The sequence below is a fragment of the Rhea americana genome, unplaced genomic scaffold (assembly GCF_003343005.1).
Source record: "Rhea americana isolate MKP2758 unplaced genomic scaffold, rheAme1 scaffold_181, whole genome shotgun sequence".
Lineage (NCBI taxonomy): Eukaryota > Metazoa > Chordata > Aves > Rheiformes > Rheidae > Rhea > Rhea americana.
This window is the reverse complement of record NW_028185939.1, coordinates 1,701,245-1,723,207: the sequence shown is the minus strand read 5'-3', so window position 1 is coordinate 1,723,207 and position 21,963 is coordinate 1,701,245. Positions and strand designations below refer to the sequence as shown.

The following is a 21,963-nucleotide window of genomic DNA, read 5'->3' as shown; positions in this document are numbered from 1 at the left end:
GCGGGCACGGCCTGGCTGGGTGCTGGGCCCGACCGGACGTCCCAGGGCCAGGCTGCGCCCGGGTGCCCAGCCCGGATATAGGGGCTGCGTGGGCGCTTCCCCCAGCCCGGGAGGGGGTCGGGGGAGCCCGGCCTGGGAGCCTGGGTGATCGCTCCAGCTCTCATCCCTTTGGGGCTCTTCCAGCAGGGCAGCGGATGCCATGAATAGCAGCTGCGCGTCCCCCTCCGCGGCCCGAAGCGGTGTGCAGCGAGGAGATCAATAAAGGAGGGGGCTGCAGACGCACTATGGCTGGGAGTGGCTACACAGACCTGCGAGAGAAGCTGAAGTCCATGATGCCTTATCGGGACAACTACAAAGGCAGCAGCCTGCGGGAGCCCATGGAGTCCTCCTACGAGCGCAAACGCAGGTACCACGAGGACTCCGACTCCGAGCCCAGTGACTACGAGGAGCAGAAGGAGGAGGAAGAGGCCCGGAAAGTCAAAAGTGGCATCCGTCAGCTTCGTCTCTTCAGTACRGAGGAGTGTGCCAAGATCGAAGCCCGCATTGAGGACGTGGTGTCCCGGGCTGAGAAGGGGCTCTACAAAGAGCACACAGTGGATCGAGCACCTCTTCGGAACAAGTATTTCTTTGGGGAGGGCTACACGTATGGGTCTCAGCTGCAGAGGCGAGGCCCTGGCCAGGAACGGCTGTACCCTCGGGGGGAGGTTGATGCCATCCCAGAGTGGGTGCATGACCTGGTGATCAGAAAGCTTGTGGAGCACAGGGTAATCCCCGAGGGCTTTGTGAACAGTGCTGTGATCAACGACTATCAGCCCGGGGGCTGTATTGTCTCCCATGTGGACCCCATCCATATCTTTGAGAGGCCCATCGTCTCTGTGTCATTCTTCAGCGACTCTGCGCTCTGCTTTGGGTGTAAGTTCCAGTTCAAGCCCATCAGGGTCTCAGAGCCCGTTCTGTTCCTGCCRGTGAAGAGAGGAAGCGTCACAGTACTCAGGTAACTCACCGCATTGCCGAGGCCTCTGTTTAGCTAATGTGCTGAGACTTGGTTGTGTAATGCTAATCACGAGACACATGGATGCACACCCCAACAGCAGCTCAGGCACGATCTGCCTGTCTGTAGGTGTGCAGGGTCTCTGTACGGTAGAAAGATTAAGGAAGGATCCTGGGGATACCACCAACGTGGTGGATGGGAATGCAGGAGAAAGGGTGATTTTGACAGCCTGGCCACACTGCTGCCTGCTCGAGGGCAGTCTTCTCTGCAGGGGATGACGTGAGTTCTGGTCTGAATGCGGCCACTTGTGGAGCTGAGGTTCACTTTAGTTCCCGTAAACAGTTAAAATACGCATCGAGACACAAAATGGATTCTCTGCCCAAGAGCGGCCGTAGTGGAGCAGCTGGTTGAGACAGMGCTCCTGGGTTCTATTCTTAGCTCAGTCGTTGACTCCCTACRTGACCTTAAGCATAGAGGGAAGGTGTGAATGGCTATGTCTTCCTAATCTGTAAATTGGGACTATTAAATACTCACCTGAGAGACTCTGATGGGAGATCTGAGTGCAGAGCCTTGTGGGACAGTCCCTTGGAAGCACACTATAAACACGGCACAGCGACCATGGGTATTGGTTGCAGGTACAAGAAATTATTCCTGTTCTTGCAAGTGGGGAGAGACTGTAGAGGTAAAATGACCTGCCCAAGGTCACACAGCAAGTCGGTAGTAAAGCTGGGATTGGCACTTGGAAACACTGGTGTCCTAATCCCCTCTGTCTCCTTGGTCGCTCTGGTAGTTGCTGTGCAGGCTGGGCTTGCAGGCGGATGAGGGGCAGGCTGAGTGTGGGCAGGGTGCTGTGCATGGCCTTGAAAAAACAGTGGGCTTTTAGGTATTACGGAGGGCTAGAAATCCAGTGCTAGGGCTGCCTGACTTCATGAGCACAAGTCCCTCGGTCCYTCATGTCCTGAAGGTCAGAGTGCTCCCTGCCAGGAGCAGGGATAGCCCAAACTCTGCCAACAGTGCTCTGAGCTATCAACTATATCTCTCTCTTTGCCCCCCCCATCCCCAACTCTGACTGGGAAATGTCCAGGCCAGTTTTCAGGGCTCCCTGGCTGTAACGCAATCCTGTGTTTGGCTTGTAAAGTGATCGCTGCAGGGTTCAGGAAGGAATTCCTCCCCCCCCCATATATACAGTGTTGCACTGTTGACTAGTGCATCAATAATAAATGCTTAGATCTCACGTAGCTTTTATCTCTGAAAAGCTGCACAAACATTAACTAATCCTTGCAGTACTCCCTGTGTTAGGTAACTTCTGTAGATTAGTGAGGGATGAGAGGACTGCAGATGGATGTGTGAGCAAGAATAGCTCTCCTGAAGCTAAAGACATCTTCTCTCACCCTGGTGAATTTGGTTGGGCTTGGGAGGGTGCTGGAGAAGGGCAGAGGTCAGGAACAGTTTCATGAAATAGGGCTGGGAGGGACCTGTCTAGTGTGTCACTCTACTCTGAAGCAGCCTCAGTTCTGCAGGGCTGGAGACTGCTTTTGATGGGCTACCTCTTCTGGTCCATAACTCCTCATTAGACATGAGGAGGAAAACTTTCTACTCTAACTTCCCTGGTAGTGATTTGAGCCCCTGCCTTTCCCAAGGTGTCTTGGAGTARATAGTTACCCTTTTTTTCCTAGCCAGTGTTTTCTATATAGCAGAGAGAATATTCTCACACTTTGAAGTGGTCTGGTAGAGCAGTTAATGCAGGGTCACGTCCATAGTCTGACTTGTAATATAAGTCACTAGGAAAGCTCTTCTGGCCTTTACATTTGAAGGCGTATTGAGACGTAGCAGTGGAGTATCAGCAGTTTAGGGAAGAGTGATAGGTCCTTTTCTCTGCTTCAGGACGAGATAAGCAGATTGTCATGTCTCTTATCCTTATTCTTTACCCCAAACACTAGAAAGAGTGGGGAAGCTGGCTGAAGGTTCCCGGAATTGATATGGGGTGTCCCCCAGACCTGTGTGACTGGGTTTGTGGCCAGCACTTGAGGGTGCCATAATCAGTTTATTAGAGTATGTTAAGCAATCATACAAATAAATGAGATTATTTTTTAATATCTAAATAGAACTGTTGTTTTTTTGACTGACCTACTGCTGGCATTCACTAGCTCAATTCACAGTAAGATGTTCTGTTTTCCAGCAAATAATAGACTTTAAAATGGGGATTATTTYAGTTTCAGTACAGCAGTTAGCAGACACTTAGCACTCACTTARGCGAGATTCTGCCAGAGTGATTGTTTTGCGATAATATGATCCTGGCTGGATATGAGTTCCTTGACTTCGGCAAATCTCCTGTCTCCCCTCTAACCTGATAGATTTGAGAGTAGAGGGAAGACATGCAGACCCTCAGTAAGCTCTCAGTGGTGTATGTCTGATATCTASCTCTTGGTCATGTTTAAATCAACTCTCCAAACTTGGCTCTTTCTCCTCCCAGTAAACAGTTGCTGAAGGCAGTTGCCCTGGAGATAGGGAAACGGCGCAGATAGAAATGGCATGCTTGTAATGTCTGATTCAAATATTGCTGGGTCAGTGGTTGCTCCTGGCATGTCTCCTTTCTGGGGAAGCCAGTGTAGCCACATCTGTTTTGCTGCCGTGTGGGAATGATGAGGATCTGCAGAAAGCTGTTCAGTCTCTTTGCCTGCATCTTTCTCCAGTTCTCCCCAGTGTGCCTGTCCTGTTCCTACTCTCAGCAGTCTATTCAAAATTGTCTTCCTGATTTTATAGCCACTTACACCCTCACCCCCCCGGAGGAGTGCAGCGTGGAAGGTTCCTGTATCCCTCCATTGGCTGTATTTACTTTGTCTCCTTGGGGTGGGTTCAGTTTTTTTCCTGTCGGAATTTCTGTTGTCAGTAAAATGCCTTGTGGCATATGTATAAAGGATACTGCAGGCTAAACTTCATAGTAAACRGGAGAATTTTTCTTCTGTCGAACAGTCCATGGTGTTTGCAGACACTGAACCTGTATCAAACTTGCTCTAAAGTGCTTAGATCTCAAACTCCGGTTTAGTGTTTAAAGGGTATCCTCCTTAAATAGTTTTGCAGGCAAAACAGAGACTCCTAGCAGTGCTGTGCACCTCTGCCAGCAGGACAGACACTAAGCCGCACCGAGGTTCAGGAATGAGGTCTTTGCTCTCCCAGAGAGGTGCTTTTGTTTTGTTTTKTTTTCTCCTTTTGGACTTTAAGTACCAATTTGCCCAGTTGTAGGGTTTGATATCTAGAAGAAGAAAGCCTCTTCCAGTCCCCTCTGCAGGTTCTTCTCCTGTAGCCCCAGGAAGCAGGTAATCACGCAGGTTTGTTTTAGCTTTCACACGCTGGCCTGTGCCTGCTGCCAGCCAGGCTGAGAGGAAGTGCATCAGGGCATCTTGCTGCGCTGCTGTTCTTGGGCAGTGTGAGCGAAGTTGGGTTTCAGGCCTGTGTACCATTCACCCCAGCAGCTCTCATCTTAGCTTTGAGTTGCAACTTTCCGCTGATGGCTGTTGAGTGGATCGCATTTGTGTGTGTGCACACGTGTGTGTGTGTGTGTGTGTTTGTCTTTAAGAATTTGTCAAGCGTCAGTCAATAGAGGCAGCGGGGAGGAGATGGAGGAACTGTGCGCTGGGGAAYGTGTGCTTTGACAAGCGCTTCACCAGAAAAAGAGGAAGGGAGCTGAGGGGGCCCAAAGCCAGCCAGGGTGGACAGTTTMGGTCAGATCCTTCTGTACTGGACCATGCCGTGTGGCCACTGTCATAGGCAACAGATCCTGGGAACCTGTGGGTTTTTGTTTAGCTGCTGAATGCTACATCTCTCAGCACCAYGGTTGGAAATAATTGATGAGGTTGCATTTAGCCAGAGGAAGAAATTACCAAAAGTGAAATTTGTGATGTTCTGAGAGCGTGTACATCGTATGGACTTTTCTTCTGAAGCTGGTAAGCGCTCTAGGAAGAAAACAGATCTACTCCCCATTGCTTATAATAGCAGTGGAAACTTTGTGATGTTTGTCCCCCCTGTTGTCTAGAGGGATGCCTGATGGTAGTGTAATCAGAGCTGGTTGCAGTCTCTGGAGGATGAACCTGTTTTCTTCCCAGATGGAGGAATCTGTCCACGACTGTTTGTGTTAGACACTTTTCTGGAAAAGTCTGAGCCCTCAGAAAAAACTGTACATGCCTCTGGCACAGAGGAAGTTCTGTGTGTGCCAGTGGCGATAAGGCAACTAGATTTGTTCAAACTTTCCTTGAATTAGTTGATGTCACCTCAGTGACTTGTGACAACAGCGCTCAAACTACAAGTAAAGCCTCGAGCTGTTCAAACCCCATGATGACTGGCCTAACCTCTTGTGGTGGTGTGCTAGTGTGAGYGATCCCTCTTCCCTCCAGCAGGCCTGGCCATCTTCAGCCCCTAGAAGCCTCTCTCATTAGAGACTGTGCAGAACTTGGAGCCTCATTTCTAGTGATATTTGTACGCTAAATCTACTTCTATCTCAGCATGAGCCAGTTATGTTATGGCTTGGCACTGTCTTCTGGGCTGAGGAAAGGGGTTCCCAGTGGGTTGCTGATATGAGCTCCAGCAGGTTAGTAAGGAGGTAGGATGTTGGTTGGGCTGTTTGGCATAGCAGGTGGATAGCCTCTGCACCTTCTCTTGCTCTTCTGGAAGAATGCTCTACAGATCAGACACAGCATACTCAGGTGTTCATAAGCATTCTTGTGGGCAGCGATGTAGGGATTTCCTTAGCGAGTGGCAGTTATCCCTTCCCCTGCACTTTGGTTTTGTTCTCCAGGCAAAAAGATAATCTCTGTTTCTTTGCCCTGTGAACTTAGCCATCATCAATATGTAGCAAGGCCAGGTGGCAGACAAGAAGTTTTTACTGACACAAAGCAGAACAACTGGGACATGACGAAATAACTTCTGTTTCCCTGCCTTGTGCCTGTGTGAGCCTCTTTGCTGGAGGGCCATACAGTGAGACACTTGCTGTATTTTATGCAGCAGAAGCTGAGTTTTTGCCCTGCCAGCGTGGCATTGAGGCTGACTGCTGAGTGCCCATTAGGACCTAGGACTGGAGTACCAGAACTGTTGCTTTGATGCTAACCATGTGCATCTGGGCCACAGGTTTTGTTTAATGCTGTTTTGAAAGTGAGCTGGAAAGTAGGATAAGGTCTGGGGAGAGAGAACATGTGGCCTGGCTGACATCTTGTGATAGAGAGTGCAGGTCTTGAGACAAACCTTTTCCTTATGTTCAGGGTGTCGCGAAGGATGTGCCGAGTTGAATGTTAACATGGGTGATATTAATGAATTCGCTGGAGCTTGACGCAGAGGTTTCTGGAACATAATAGAGCATTATTATAAGCCCCTTTGCATAACAGTGTCTTGTTCTGCAATGCCCTGGGTGATGGGGGGGGTGGACAACAACCCCCAGTTTAACAGCTCAGGTCTTAGACTCTTAACTCTTCTCAAAGCAGTAAATCTGTCTTGGAGTGAGAGCTATGCATTTCTAGGTGAGTGGGTGGGTTATCTAACCAGATAAAGGAAACAYGGTCCTGTCCCTAGAAAAGACCTGCATGTGCGTGATCTGCTCCCCTCTGCTCTGAGCATCCTCAGTAACCGGCAGGCAAGTGGCAGAGGCCCTGCTCCCGGAGTGCCGGCTGAGAGCTGGCTCTGCAATGGCAGCAGCAAGCTGACGGCAGAGCCTTGTTGTGAGCAGCGTCTTCCCCAGTCGGGCTGGAGGGCAGGGGGAGAGCAAAGCCTTCTCTGTCGGAAAGAGTGTCTGGAGGTGCTGCCAAATGCTGAGCTAAAGGACTCCCACAGGAAATGAATTCTAACCTTGGTGCAAGGCAAGACATGCCGTGGCTATGTTGTAAGCAAAACACCTGCCTCTGGGAAGTGTTGTGGTGATCGGTAGTAGAATTTCTTCAATCCGCAAGCGTGTGGATTAGCTCTTTGGGAAACTCGGTTTCTACCTTGGGTTAAACCAAGGTGGCAGTGCATTAGCCTACTGTKATTTGAGCAGTCTTTATCCAAGTCCTCTTTGAAGTCCTTCCTGTCCTTGTCAGCCATTTCAGGAAGCTCCAAAAGCATTTAACTTCCCTTTCCCCATGTTGGACTCAAATTCTTCAGTTTTGAGAGCATCTATTCACAAAGAGAAGAACAGCAGGTAGAGAGCAGGCCTGTGTCTCAAAGCCTTGCTCATTAGCATCCATGCGGAGAGGACGCAGACATAAGAGAACACATTCCTGCTTAAGCACCTTTCCGTGAAGCGGCTTGTTTTTCTGAGCAGGTGTGATGGCTGCTGTCCATGAACTTGCCTGAAGCCCGAGGCCATGTTCTCGTTTGCTGTGCTGGACCCTGGGAATTGTGCTTAACAAGAGAGGCAGCCGCAAGAAAAAAGTTGTGTATGTTCCAGATAGCTGGGGACCTGGTTTGCCTTGGCTTTTCTCCCCAGCTGCTAGAAACTTCGAGTAGATTAAGTCATCTTGTGCACCAGAGCGCTCTCCTGCACATAATGACAGCGTGGCAATGTTGCTGTTCTAGCAAGCTGTAAGAATCATCAGCCCAAGTAGCTGTCTCGAGCCCTTGTAAGCTCTGTGGCATGGAGGTTTTAGGAGTGCAGGCTGGTTTGCAGGCCTGAATTCACAGACTGGCCGTCTCGTGTTCGCAGCGTGTGTTACGCTTGGTTTAGGCTTTGGTAGGGRGTGGTGTTTGGGCTGTGACTGAGAAGGACTTGCCACACCGGGGGCAGCAGAGAGGGTGAGAATGCTGTGCGGGGAGTGGCCCAAGCCCAGGCGATGGGGGATGAAATACGCAGCTCTTACCACCACTGGTGCTTACTGCCTGCAGCCTGTGACTGACTGATCAGTGTCAAACCTCACCCGCCATCCGCAAGGGAAGCTCCAACAGCAGCTCGGCTAACCAGCTCCCATGCATGAACATGTCTGGCTACGCTGTGCGCCTCAGTGACGACAGGTAGCTTTTTCTCAACGAAATGTGTGAGAATATCCTTTGGAGGAACATGGTGATATTTTTTTTTCTGTTGTTCTCTGTCCCTAAATGAATTGGCTGAATTTACATTCTATAAACTCATTTTCTACGTATCTTAATTCATGGTGTTGTGGCAGGTGACAGTTTTCTCTGGTGTATGCTAAAAAAAAAAATTGAGTCCAAAAAAAGAAGGCCTGRTTGTCCTCATTCTTTCTTGAAATTTCTCTCTTCGTGTAAGTCTGGCTCCTGCACAGCTAAGAAACTGTATGGTATTTGAATTTCATGGTGGAAGCTAGGAAATGACTGGCCAAACTGAGTTGTAAATGCTGGCAACAACTTTTGGCCCCTGCTTGTCATCCTACTCACAGTGGCTTTTTGTTTTCATTGACAGTGGATATGCAGCTGATGAAATTACACACTGTATTCGACCACAGGACATCAAGGAGAGAAGAGCTGTCATCATCCTTCGAAAGTAAGTGTTGAAGCTCCCTGGACAGTGAGATAAACTTGAATGTGGTTTTTTTCTTTTTTTTCTTTTTTTTTTTCCTCAAGTGACTTTAAAGAAACTCTTTAAAACTGTCTTGTTTCTAAATATGCTGGGTTGGTTTTAAATCTTTATCAGATCCCACTCTGATGCTTGCCTGTGTCCTGCCATACCCAATGCTTGGCCAATGGACGTAGGTTGAACTTGTTGCTACAAAGTTGATCGCTTCTCACTTTTTTGCTGTGTGCAGCAGTACTTCATTGTAATGCCTGGGTTTGCAAGCACTGGTAACATCCAAACTCCTGGCTTTCATTGGCTGCTCAATTCTCTAAACAGCTAGAATTTCAAACTCTTTTATTTTGGGCTACATATTCAGGTGCCTGATCATATGATAGCCACATGTTGTAAGTTACCCAGACTGTCCTTTGAAGCTGATGCTTGTGATGAAGAACCTTCTATAAAGCAGATACGGTTTTCTTGGTAGCATGACTTTCGTTTCCTGGAGAGAGAAACTAGCCTTTTCTTCTCTAAGTCAAGTGGATATAGTGAATTTAGTGAGGAGGTTACAGAGCTTTTCTTCTGAGTTGATGTTGGGAAGGAACATTCTGTAAGCTGTTCAGTTTTGGTATACTGTCTTGGTCAACTGGTGAGATTTCGTCAGCTGGTGCATGTCCCTGAAGCTTTTCAGAATAGAAAACAAACAAAAAACCCCAGCCCAAACTCCTCAGTAAAACCTTGTTTGTACCCTGAAATATCCCCAATCCCTTTTACTAGAAGACTACAAAATACATGACTGCCACACATTAACCCTTGTTGAACGTGCCTCAGAAGGTGTTAACAACAATACTAGTGTTAAGAACTCCTCTTGCAGGTGAAAACCTGTGACTTGAGTACTTCAAACCCTTGTAAACCCAGAGGAAAGCAAGGGCACAGTGGCAGAGCCGCAGCTGTAGTGCAGGCTGGCATAAGGCTAGCAGGCAAGCAGTCTCGGTTCAGACTTGCTGAGCTTTCGGGCAGCTTAGTTGGTTTCAAACAAGTCTGGCAACATTGTGAAGACGTGGCACAAAGCCAGCAGAGTGGAGAGTTGGACATCTGGTTAGAGAGACCCATGAAACGAAAGCAGGAAAACCAGCAGCCCTGAGGCATTAGCCAGGCAAAATCAGCACAGACCCAGAGATGAGATGTGGCAGATGAGGGAGCAGGACGGAAGGAAGGAAGATTAGAACCAAACCACCCAATAGCTGGTTGTTGCCGCATTGGGTTTAAAGTGAGAGGGTTGTAATGAGAACTAAAAGGCTGTTGCGTTCAAATTGTTGGTTACTGTAGCCAAAGAAAAGTAGTGGGATGCTGATTAGCACCAGTGGAAGGCATTTTCAAATCCTGTAGTGGGACATGTCTGGAATAGGCTGCCTTAGTTGGACTTTGGGAGAGAGAAGCTATCTGTTCTGTGATGTGAAGTAGTTCTCTAGAAAAGACAGACTTGGCTAAATAAACTGAAACTACCCAAACTGGTCAGATGTATAACATGCCTGCTTAAACTGGCCCTATCTCTTGCTTTCATCAACCTCTGTAAGCTAGGGATGTTTAGTTATTTCACTCTAGCCTGACTGCCCTCAAAGTGAAACTGGGCAAACATCTAGCTGGTTAAGTTTTATCTGGCTGACCTAGTGCACTGCTGCTGGATGGAGAACGCCTGGTAGCTGCTAGCAAAGCCATGTTGGCTGTGTTTGCTTAGCTGTTCTTTGTAGCAGTGGGTCCTCCTGCCTTCCACAAAGGGGCCTGATTTGCTTAGGGCTGGATCATGATATGGTCATATGCAGACAGTGGTGGGCTGAAGTGAATGGCAGGCTGATTGTTACCCCAGCAGGATTTTTTTCTGAGCAAAGTGGAAACCCCSGGTAATTATTTCTGTGTAATCTCCATAGAGCTTAGCAGCCCTGGTGAATACATGGCAAATGCGTGTTCGCCAAAGGGTGCAGTCTGCTGCCAAATAGAGCTTATTAATTGCTGCCTATCCCTTGTGATGGAGGCCGTCTCCTTGCTGAGTCCCGGGTGCACACATGCATGCACAGCAGGGCTGTGGTGACCTTTGTCTGTGCTCACATCCCCAGAGCATGTATTGCTGTGGTGAATACCATTCCCCAGTCATGGATCATGCGACTTGCGCAGGCTTAAATAGGATGTTATGCAACCAGGAAAACAGCTACTTCCGTTAGTAGTCTGCTAGCATGAGAGACTTGGGAGCAGCCAATGACCTCAGAAAACTCATCTGCCTTGTCTTCTCAGTAAAAGTCAGCCCCGAGCTTTCCAGAYGGATCAGATCTGTTGGGTCACAGAATGACATAAACTTTGCTGCAGTTAGGAGCTGGGCTTTTTGGCTTTGAATAGGCTGTCGGAGTCTGCTGGGCCCCAGACATTTGAGTCTGAATCTGTCCTTGCCTGTACTCTGGGCGTAAGATACTAGAAACAGTTTTTGCTGGCAGTAGCGGGAGAACAGAGCTGTATGTGCTAGAGAAGTGACTGGGTTTTGCAGGATGCTTGAGAGCAGCGTGGTTACCAAGTAGGTCATAAGCGCTTCAGTGCAGTAGTGTGGTGATATTTACAGTGTTTCCTGTGTACCAAAGTGCAGGGCTGCAGGGAGCCRGCAAGGTTTAGAAGTGCTTTGAGCAGGAGACTGGGGGATGAGGGAAGGAAYGATGCTCTGAATTTCAAGAGATGCTGAAAGAAGTGATGTGGGAGGTAGGGATAGAAATGAGACCTATTCAAGCGGGTCTTGAAAGTCATTTTAGAGGGCTTATGATGCCATTTGTAAGCACTTCTTTGTAAGCCATTACATCTGGGAGTTATTTTGTTCAGCTAGAACTTTGGTAGATAATTTGCTCTCCATTTAGTATAGCTCCTCCTAGAATCTGCTCCTGTAGTTCATATCTGTATTGCTCTATGGAGGTAAAGAGCATGGCTGGTGTTCTCTTGCTCCTACAGTATATTTAGTGGTTTTCTTCACTGCAGGCCTGTAGTTGTCATTATATCTGAAAGGTATTTAAAYCACCTAGCTTGTCTAGGGCAGAATCTGCAGTGCTGTGGTGTTCTAGCTGGACKGAATCCAGTCCTGGAGCTGAGAACAGCTCAGTGCCAYGGCATTACAGGCTAGTACAGACTCYAGCCTGATGCCTGATAGCTATCTGTGGAAGCATTTCTTGCTTCTGRCATGCTGGGCMGATAGGGGCTGCTGTGCCCAGCTTTGTGTTGCCAGCCTGGCATCAGGCTGGCAGGTGAGGATGGCAGAGAGGAAACTTGCTTGGCACCTACAGAGGCTCCCTAAGAAGTGTTTAGATTGGGTTTCTCRGATGGAAACCTCCTTCAAAAGCTGAAGTTCAAGATTAGAGAACAGCAAGTAATCCTCCCCTTTCTCATACCAGACCCCTTAGATATTCACCCCTGATTCCTTGGAGGGAGGCAGGCTGCAGAAACATCAGGGTGCCTCTCTTTCCAGGAAGTGGCTTGATCGTCTTGAAATTGGCTGTTCAGAAACATGGGCATCACCTTTTACTGCATTTTGGTGCTTCGGTTTCAGTCTGTGTTTTGAAATAGACTTTAGCACTGCTTGGAAGTTGAGACTGGTAACTATGCTGTGCTTGGAGATGGTGATAGAACTGTGATAAGATGCTGTGCTGTCAAGTTTTCATTCCTACTGCACAGCTGTTGCTAGGCCTGTTGCCTCTTCTCCATGTGTGCGTGGAGGCTGCTGACTACAGCCCTGCTGGGGCCAACTGCAGAGGCAGTTCTGCTCTGGGGTGAGCTGTGCTTGCTTTCTGGTACAGCTTTAGTGTGTTTCTATTCCAGTGTGAGTAAGACTGTGCGGGGATGTTGGAAGGGACATGGTGCAGCTTCTGTTAGCTAGGCATTCTCCTGACTCTTACTTTGACTCTTGATTTAAACCTCTTTCCTAGTCAAGCTGAGAAATGCTGGACCCCATGAGATCTCTTGACAGTAGAGAGATTCCTGCTAGAAACAATTATTACTGTTGCAGGGGATGGTGACTTTTCCAGTGCATCTCCCAGGCAGCTTAACTGGAGTTGCAAATTATTGAGCAGTTGCTGTGATTTCACAGGGGGTTCTAACACCTCTACTCTGTGTCCTATGACTGGGACTGCAGTGAGCGCGGCACCCTTGGCTACACCTCTCCTCATGGCTACACTGACTGCTTTCCTCCAACCAAGGCGGTAGAGGTTAAAGCTTCGAATACCAGAAAGCTGCAGTTTGTGCTGCTGTTGAGTGTAATGTTCTTGACCCTCTTTCTGAGCTTTGTGGCTGGGACTGAGGGTTGTACTTCAGTGCATCTAGGACAAATGTCTACTGCAGCATGGTAGCAATTCTCCAGAAACTCCTTGCAAATTCTTCTCTTTTTAAATATTTACAGAACAAGACTAGATGCACCTCGATTGGAAACAAAATCGCTGAGTAGCTCTGTGTTGCCACCAGGTTACACCTCTGACCGTCTATCGGGAAGCAACAGGGACCAGATTCTGAAACCAAAGCGGTCCCATCGCAAAGCAGATCCTGATGCTGCTCACAGGTAGGATGATCTTTCCTAAAGTTTTGGATGGCACCTCTACCTCTGTGCATGTCTGAGGTTCCTGGCCTCTAAAAAGAGAGGCTGTGCATCACATTTAAAACACCCTATTTTACACCTCTGTACTGGAGCTATAATGCTTCTGTCTGACTCTACCTGGAGTGACTTCCCAGGTGCTTTCTGTGTCATACAAATCTATTTTATTCGAATGAGGTTCTTATATATGCTCCTTCTAGGCTTGTGAAGGCTAAGCTCTGGCTATAAGCAGCTTACATTGTCTATCCTGTGAGTGGCATAATGAAGAAGCAATGAAGATTTGGCTAGCTCTTGATAAATGCAGCCATTCAGAACAATAGTTTCCCTGCAGCTAATTATTTTTGACCTCTATTGCCAAGCAACCTGTGCAGCTGTTATGAAGTACATTATGAAAGTAGTCTTTGGAGAGAACATAAGAGTTTGCTAACTGGGAAGGGTGAAGATCATCTTGGGAAGCTTCTTAGACTTGTTTTGGTTTGGTTTGATTTTTTTTTTTTTTTWARSYKSSKKKKGRWTTTTTKKTTKKKGRWTTTTTTTTAGTGTAACTGGACTGTATGAATGCATAAGACTGACCTTCAAGAAACTCCTTGCTGAGGTTTCAGTCAGTTTGAGTTCTGGAGCAAGGCTTCCCGTAAGGGGGAAGCGTTAAAACACCACCTTTCTCTCTGTATGAATGTACTGGTAGCCATGAGTGATAGCAAATGTGTCAGCTGTGTTTTGAGCTGTCATGCAATATTTTTGGTATTCTCTAATGTCCAGAGCTTCCCAAGGATTAAGATGACATTCTGCTCACATTGTGTAAAGCCAGAAGGCTCGCTTGGTCCTGGGGCTTGGCTGCTGCACAGTCCCAGCCCTTGTTTCAGCTTGTCTTAGGGAAGGAGGAGGGCGGGGTATGGCTTGTTCATGAGCAGAACTCAGAGTGGCTAGGAACGTAGATCAAGAAGAGAAGCTTGCCTGCGAATGTAAACTTATCCCAAGCATGCAGTGGGCCAGGGCTGAATGATTTGAGAAGTGATCATGGAAGACAAAGTCTGTATATCTATGAGAACTGTTTCTCAGCCTAATGTGAAGGAGACGTACCTTATCCAAAGGAGCTGTGCACAGATCTGGGTGTATGGAAACCATGTGATGGCTATTAAAAGCATTTTTTTCTTCTTCCTTGGCCTAAAAGACTCCAGTATAATATAGCTAAATAGCACTGATATCAGATAGCAGCATTTTAGAGGAACATAGAAGTTCCCGCCTAGAGTAAAGTAACTGGTTTGTGCAGCCTTGAATGCTGTCAGCACTGTCCTAGTATGAAGTGATCTCTGGTGAGAACAGAGGCAGCTTTGCTGACTCTGCTAACATTCGAAAGAACTGGCAAGAGGACAGAGGAGTCTGGGGCTATCGTTTGATCCTGAACAACGAGAATCCGAGCAGTTTAAAGAGGATTCCACTCATGCTGTGACTTCTGCAGTGTGAGAGACTCTTCTGTACAAGGGATGTTACTTGGGGCAATAAACCCCCTTTCAGAAGGAGTGACTGGTCTGCTTGGAGATGTTCCTTGTGGAGAGAGAGACTAAAACTTGCAGTGTAAAGGGAGAGGGACTTGCACTATTGAAAACAAAAATTCTCAGCCTCTACAGGACATACAGCTTGATGGTCTGTTTTTGCTGAGCATCCAGAGCATAGCGCCAGGAGAATAATGCGGGCATGGTCATTTGTATCACTCAAAGTATGCAAAGCTCCATATAGTCTCCACACAAGGAATGCTTAAATCCCCTCATGGATGTGTACTTTCACTCCCTCTCTCATTCTCTTTCCTTAGGCCACGGATTCTAGAAATGGATAAAGAAGAGAACAGGCGCTCGGTCCTCTTACCAAAACATAGGAGACGGAGTAACTTCAGCTCTGAGAACTATTGGCGAAGGTCTTACGAGTACACGGAGGACTGTGATGAAGAGGAGGAGGATGGCAGTCCAGCCAGGAAAGTTAAAATGAGGCGACACTGAGGAATGCACTTTCCAGGCTCACGGAGCTGATAAGATTGGCCTCCAGTCTGTGAAAAATTTCTCCTCCCTCTGGCTATCTTCCATCTAGCTTCAGTTTTGGTTTTTCCTTTCAGGCTGAAGAATAAACAGGAAGGATCTAGCAATTTATTTTTATGAATGGAGGAATGCTGAGACATATGTAAGGATGGAACATGTCCAGTGCACGTGGTGACCTGAGTCATGGGTCAAATGGGCACCTCTCCCTTAGGAAGCAGATAAAGTTGTGCCAGGCTGTCTGTTGGGATTTTTTTTTTTTTTGAAAACACCAAAAAGTTTAAGTATTTCATTGCGCAAGATTCAAGAATTGTATTTTTGTCTTTTGCTTTAACTTTCTTACTTTTCAAATGTTCTAAATATGATGTTTGACTCCAGGAGCTGAAATTCTGTGGTGGCCTCGTATTCCTCGCTTCACCAAAGGGCTCCTTGGTCTGCTATTACTTTGTTGTTGTTGGGTTGTTTTTTAAGGATGCCCTACAGTAACTGGAAGTTTGAAGCTTTGCAGACCCTTTTTACTGCAATCGATTACAAAAGGTTTAGGACATTTTTGTTGCACTTTAGTACCAGTTTTAAATGCCGTAGATTTTCTTTCCAGTCCCTGTTCCAAGCCAACTTGGGCTCACAGCCTTGTGTCCCTGTAGTGCCCTCTCTATGAAGAATGTATGTAAACTCTGGTTTCTCAGTGCTGATCTGACCAGTGATGTATTTTGGTTGGAGGAAGAGGAAGCATGGCTGGTGTCTTGGCTGGCTTCTTTGAGGCCAGTCTGACAGGTCCATATTGGAGTCCAGGGACTGCCAAGTGAGTGRCTGCATTGAATACATGCTGCTTTCTGGAGCTGGAGATAGCAAAGAGGTGTARGAGAGATGCTGCGCTTGTGAGAGTGCTTGCCTTGGGACTCCTTGAGAAGGGCTGTTTTCTACTGCCTGGCAGCGTGGTGGACTGGCTTTCRTTCCCCTTCTAGGTTGAGCGAGTTGAGATGGCAGAGTATCCAGTCCCTTGGGACCTGCTGTGCTTCTCCACATCCTGGGGCAGAGCAGGAACCAGGCACTGCTGTAGCCTGAGGGCTAYGGGGCAGCTTGGCCCGCGGTCCTTCCCCTCTGGGGCTGGCTTTGGAAGCGGGGACACTGTGAGGCATTATAAGGCTATGGTTTGGYCTAAGAGACACCGTCAGTTCAGGTGTATCCATCAGCTAGCATGGCAGTGGTTGTGTGCCTCCTCCTTGCTTAAGATTGAGTGTATTGCTGTGGCAGGGAGTATTCTAATTGCTACAGGAAATGCTRAGAAGAATCAGGCGTTTGGCCCTGTGGAGTTAATGTCATGAAGTCTCCGTTCTTCCTTTTCTTCTTTCAGCCAATTTGCATTACCCTGGCCTGAAGTCTGAGCATTTTCAAAGTTTGAGGCCTAACACCATATTTAGAACCCTACTTTTAAGAAACTTCCTCAAGTTGATTCTTTGAACCCAAGTGTTGGCAGTCATAAGARGTAGTCTTATTTTTAAATAATTTTTACTGCTTTGCCTTCCCTCAAATTGTAGTTTTCTGTAGTGTTGTGTTCCCCATGCTTCATGGTCTGCACGCTTGGCAATAAAAAGATGTAATATATTTTGAAACCCATTTGCTGCTGTCATGAGGAGCTCTCAGTCAAAAAGCCAAGGCATTGTTCCCCGAGCGCTGTTCCTTAGCAATTGAGCGTGTTTGCTAACAACGGGGTTTTGGTGTATTCTTCCCCCCGACAATTGCTGCAGCTCCTGCCACTCGACTGCTGAGTTACTGCTAAAGCTGGATCTAGCAGGGGTGCTGGCGCAAATGAAATCACCRTCACCTTCAGCACAGCACCAATCTGAGAGGTTTCGTAGGTGAGGCACTTGGTGCCTACCTCTGATTCTCTTTGTTAGATTGCCTTCCTGGCTGAGAACTGTCAGCTCGGTGCAGAGGAATGAGAACAGCTTCTTGGCCAGCCTTCGAAGTTCATGCTTCTACTGCTTCTGATTTTTTTTTTTTTTTCCTCTCTTTTAAGAAGCTGTTTTCAGACTACATTTAGCATTTGAAGCGGGTGTTCCTTGCCCTCCTAACTTGCTGCAGAGAATTCAGGCCAGCTCTTGGCTACAGAATCCCTGTTTCGGAAAGCTTGGCATTCCCCTGCTAGCAAAGCAGCATGCAGGGAGTATCGATCCCTTTGCCTCTTTACAGCTGGCATCTGAAAACATCTTTGGCAAGCTAGAGCCCTGCTAGCAGGATGCCTGGGAATGGCTGTTTCTAATTGTCTTTCTGAATTTGTCTCGAGAATGCCCTGTGCCCTCCTAGGGTGTTCGACTCTGCTGCTCGCTCTGTTACTGGTGGCAGTGTTTGCTGCGGCTGCTCGGTCGCAGGAGGCAGAGCTGTCTGTGCTTCCTCGCCGGAGGTCTCTGCTCTGTGCAGCCTGCTCTTCCTCTCTCCCTCCATTCCCCCTCCACCTCCGCTCCTGATTTTATGCCTACCTCTGCAATACGGATACTGGTATGCTGGTGTCTCGACTCARAATGAAAGTAGAGGCAAGCTGCCTTTTGGGGGCTGTTTCACAGCTCCTAAAGCAGYGGGATTGCTGTGGTCTCTGTGGGAWAAGTATTGACTCTATCTCCGCTAAAGGCTGACTAAGGCATCCTGAGGTCTTTCCACTAGCCTGGTACAAACCATCACCTCATCGCAGTCCTTGTGCAGGCTGAACACGCATGGGTACCTGTTTTAGTTATGTATTGCTGCCTGCCGCATTCGGGAGCTCTGCCCTGCCTTCCCCCACCCCAAAGCTGTGCCGCGGGTCTGAGTTGGCAGCCATTTCCGAAGGACGGGTGAAGCTCCTTCCTGGAGTTGCTCTTGAGTCTGCTTCTCTTCTGCTGTGTTTATAGTTTTCAAACTGACTGACTGGCTTGACACCTTGGAGAGAAAGTGGGACACAACTGGTCTGACCCATAGCATCTCTTGGGCAAGGAGTCCGCAGTATGTAGGCAGGCCGTTTTCCCCACTTGTACAGACATTTTATATATATATACACACACACGTATGTATATGTGTAGATACATGGTTTTTTAACTCTTTTGCACTGAACAACATCAGAGTGAAACCTTGATTCGAAACCAGAAGATACATTTTTCATGTGGATCCAGATGTCTAGATCTCACACTGCAACTTGTCTGGTAAAACCATGGCTCAAAATATTGATGATACCCATATCTGTTCTCTGTAGCTAGCTCTGTCAGGTGCGTGGGCGGTGTGCAAACCTTGACCGGTGACATGAGTCTAGCGTGGAGAACGGATGGCAGTGAGCTTTGGTTTGCAGCCGCCTGCCCGCACTCTCCCTGCTGTCTGCAGAGAGAAAGTGGAACTTCTCCCCATCCGCCCCACGAGACAGGCTCATTACAGACGCGACCGCGTTGGCTTTGTCGTCTTCGTCTGGTACAGTAACGCAGTTCAAATTCCTCTCCATCCACTCGAAGCGTGTAGTTTATACAACCTGCTCAGCTCAACTGGGAATAAGGCTACATATAACGCAACGACCTMGCGCATATGCCCCAGACCCACAGCCCAGAACATGGAAGAACTTTTCTTCCCTAAGGAAGTGGGAAGTAGGCAAGGGTTTTGTCCCTGCTTTTCTGCAGTCAAAAGGAGGAATTTATTTTGTTACTCTTACCTGTATCTTGAGAAGACTCGGTGATCAAATTAAAGCTTTTGAGTTGGTTGCRTGGGCTTGATAGATCCATTACAAGAGAAGGAAAGGCTGTTTGCCAGTTGTAGAGGGGTGAGCTGGCCAAGGGAGTGGCTTTCAGATTCGAGTCCGTAAGCAAATCACTACTTTGCTGAGGTTGCCAGATGCCTGGAGACAACTTCCACTTAACTTTGTCTAGGTAGATTGCATGTAACAGGAAAATCCTGGTTGCCACATCTGGCTCTCCGCACCTGCTGAACTCTAATCCAGCTGTTAGTACAGTAAGAGTTGTGACACGCTGTAATCCAAAGGCTTGGTTCGTCTCGGGAGGGTTGTTCATTTGCCAGGCTGTGAACTCGCTCCGTGGGGTGAGCCGTTCAGGAGGCTCCGCTAAACAAACAGCGACCCAGGCACGAGCCGACCTCGCTCCTCTGGCGAAGCGTYGGCCGGGCTCCTGGGCTGGGGCGCGAGTTGGGGTTAACGCTGTTTAGTACGTGCTGTGCATAGTGCTCGCTGGAGGTGTCCGAGCCCAAACCCACAGGTCTAAACGGCTGCAGCGCTTTGAGGACTGTTCAGAGCTGGGCCTGAATGTAGAGGTTTGGACCCACCTCAAGTGGCAAATAGTCTTTTATATGCCAAATGCAGTTAGTTCCCTTTTCAAGTCGGGAGGAGAAGMGTTAGGCTGAGAAGTGCACGTCTGCTCCTTCCCACTCCCCTGTCCACACTTACAAGTTCTGGCTGACTTTAATTTTGTTTTTTAAATATTCTAATTTTTTTTTGTTACAAATAAAAAAGAAAGTGGCAATATTTTTTTCTGTAAGCTTTTCCTAGGAAAAAGCGTGGTTTGTAACAAAGTTGTACAGTTCTGAAGTTTGAGATACAAAAAGTACTGTGTGAAACGCTGTAAATGGGGCAGAGATTATTTTATGTACAGTCTGATGTGGGGGGAATCTTCTAATTCTGGTTGATTCTTAGGAAGAATTTGGTTCTTCTCTGTCAGGGTTTGGAATTTCATGGTTTCTTTTTTTTTTTTTCCTTTTTTTTTTTTTTTTTTTTTTTTTTTTTTTTTTTTTTTTCCTTTTTTTTTTCTTGTATAGATTGCTGCATTAATTGAATAAAAGCAGAAAGCATCACTTGCCTGCCTGCGTGGTGGTGTCTGGCTCGCCCGCAGGACTAGTGTCTTTCCTCTTCCCGGCCAGCCTCAGCCCCTGGCTTAGGTAATGCCAGGSTCTGGGTGTCACCGCCTGCGTGCGGAGCCTGGCGCTCGGATCTGTGCCTCCCTCCCCAGCGGCAGAAAAGAGGTTGCGGTGACAGAGAAATGGTTCTAAATAAAGGGAGGCTCTAGCTCCTTGGGGATGGGGGCATTTAAATGCGAAGTTTCCTTGTCTTCTCTTGCACTGCCCTAGAAACCAGGGACCGCGCTGCAGCAGGCGCTTGCGTCCCCTCCTGTCCACGTCTCCTGCCCGCTCCCAGTACCGACAGGGGTAGGGAGCAAATGTCAAAGCTGTCCCCTTCCTCTCAGCCCYGTCCAGCTCGAAGCCGGGCTTGGCTTCGCTCCGTCCCGCTGTGGCCCGGAGCTGGGGCAGAGGCAGGAGCGGAGCGCTGCAGCCCGCTGAGCCCAGAGCAGAGCCTGGGGGGATCCGCTGGGCCGAGGGTGCCCCCGAGCAGCCCCGCTGGGCCCCAGCTCGGTACCCTGCGGGGACGGGTCAGTGCCCACGGGCTCCCGGCTGCACAGCCTGCGTCCGGCATGCTCGCCAGCCTCCTCGCAGCCCTCGCCGGGGAGGCTTGGCCAGGTCCCCCGGGCCGTCCCTCGTGTGCCCTCACCGGGAGGCACGGATGAGGCTTGGCCTCCCCAGGCTCCTCGTTGCCGCTGCAGCTTTGGGCTTCGGCCTCGCCGGCCCTGCCCTGCTCCTTCCTCCCGCAAGAGGGAGATGGCAGYGCGGCTGGCAGGCGGCCGTGCGGCGCCGGAGAGGGGAAGGGGTGGACGGGGCCCGCGGCGAGGCGTTGCATCCCCGCCGTGCGCTGCGGCGCGGAAAGAAACAGAGGCAGGAGGCTGTGCCAGCACCCGAGGTGCTGTGCGTGGCCGGGGGATGGTCCCCGGCCCTGCCGGCCTCCCAGGGCCAGGGCGGGCACAGCAGCGTTGCGTGGTTGGCGTTAGCGGCTCCATTGCTGGTTCTGAGCCCGGGATAGCGGTTTCCTGGGAGCGCCCCCGAAAAATGGGGACAAAGAGGCCTTTGAGGATGGAAACGGGCTCCCGGGAATCGCGGGTGTCAGAAAGCACCGGGCCGTCCTGCAGCGCCAGCCCCCTTAGCGCCGCTCAGCCCCGGCTCTCCAGGGAAGCTCCAGGGACCCCCCCAGGTGCGTCCCCGCGGGGGTCTGGGGTGCTGCCCCCCGGGGCGGCCCTGCCCCACGCGTTMGTCAGCAGGGAGGGGAGGCCGAGGCCGGCCCAGCCCTGCGCGGGTGATGTTACGCAGGGTGACGGCGCTCGCCTGACTCAGCCCAGTGCTCCAGGCAGGGTGACACCTCCGGCGCGGSCGCCTCGCCCTCCGCCGCTCCCCGGGACCGAGCCGTCGGCGCCCCTGCGCGCCTCGCCGCCCCGGGCCGGGCCGCTCCTGGGTGTTTAATTCCCGCCGAGCGATGGAACGTTTCCTCGGCTCCGTGGGCCCGACGCGGCCGCGTCGCCGCGAGCGCAGGGTGCCCCGCGCTCTGGGCGGCAGGCAGGGCCGCGCACCGGGGACCCGTCCGGCCTCGCGGGGAAGGGGCAAACCCAGCCTGGCAGCGCCCGGGCTGGCCCCTGCGGGGGCATTTGTGAGCCCAGCGCCGGCGCGGAGACTTTCGGTCACCAGCCAGCGACGGCTCCCGAATGCTAACGYGGCGGCGGCCCCGCGGCCCTGGCGGGGATGTGCCGAACGCGGGGGGCTCTGCGGGGTCCGGAGGCCGCGGGCCCTTCCCTGCCAGCCGGGGGACGAGGGCCGTGGTGTGGTGTGGCGTGGTGTGGGGCCCGCGTGGCTGCAGGGCCCTTGACGTTATTAACTGCGTTCGTTAGTGATTGTTCATTAGCGATTGCTCATTAGCGATCAGTGTTGCAGACAACGTGGGGCCGCATGCCGGGGTGGGCGAAGCGGCGGTGGGGGGAGGCTGCTCCTCCCGCCCGCCCCGCCGAGCCCGCCTCACCCCGGGGCT

General features: G+C 49.8%; 1 protein-coding gene across 1 annotated transcript; it reads left to right on the top strand.

The window, feature by feature from the left end:
* The first annotated feature begins 164 nt into the window (after nucleotides 1-164).
* Nucleotides 165-19,913, top strand: ALKBH5 (alkB homolog 5, RNA demethylase). Its single transcript, XM_085301977.1, has 4 exons — nucleotides 165-994; nucleotides 8,370-8,450; nucleotides 12,883-13,038; nucleotides 14,882-19,913. Exons 1-4 carry the CDS (start codon nucleotides 285-287, stop codon nucleotides 15,063-15,065), a joined length of 1,131 nt encoding a protein of 376 aa, XP_085158103.1. The 5' UTR covers nucleotides 165-284; the 3' UTR covers nucleotides 15,066-19,913.
* The last annotated feature ends 2,050 nt before the right edge of the window (nucleotides 19,914-21,963 follow it).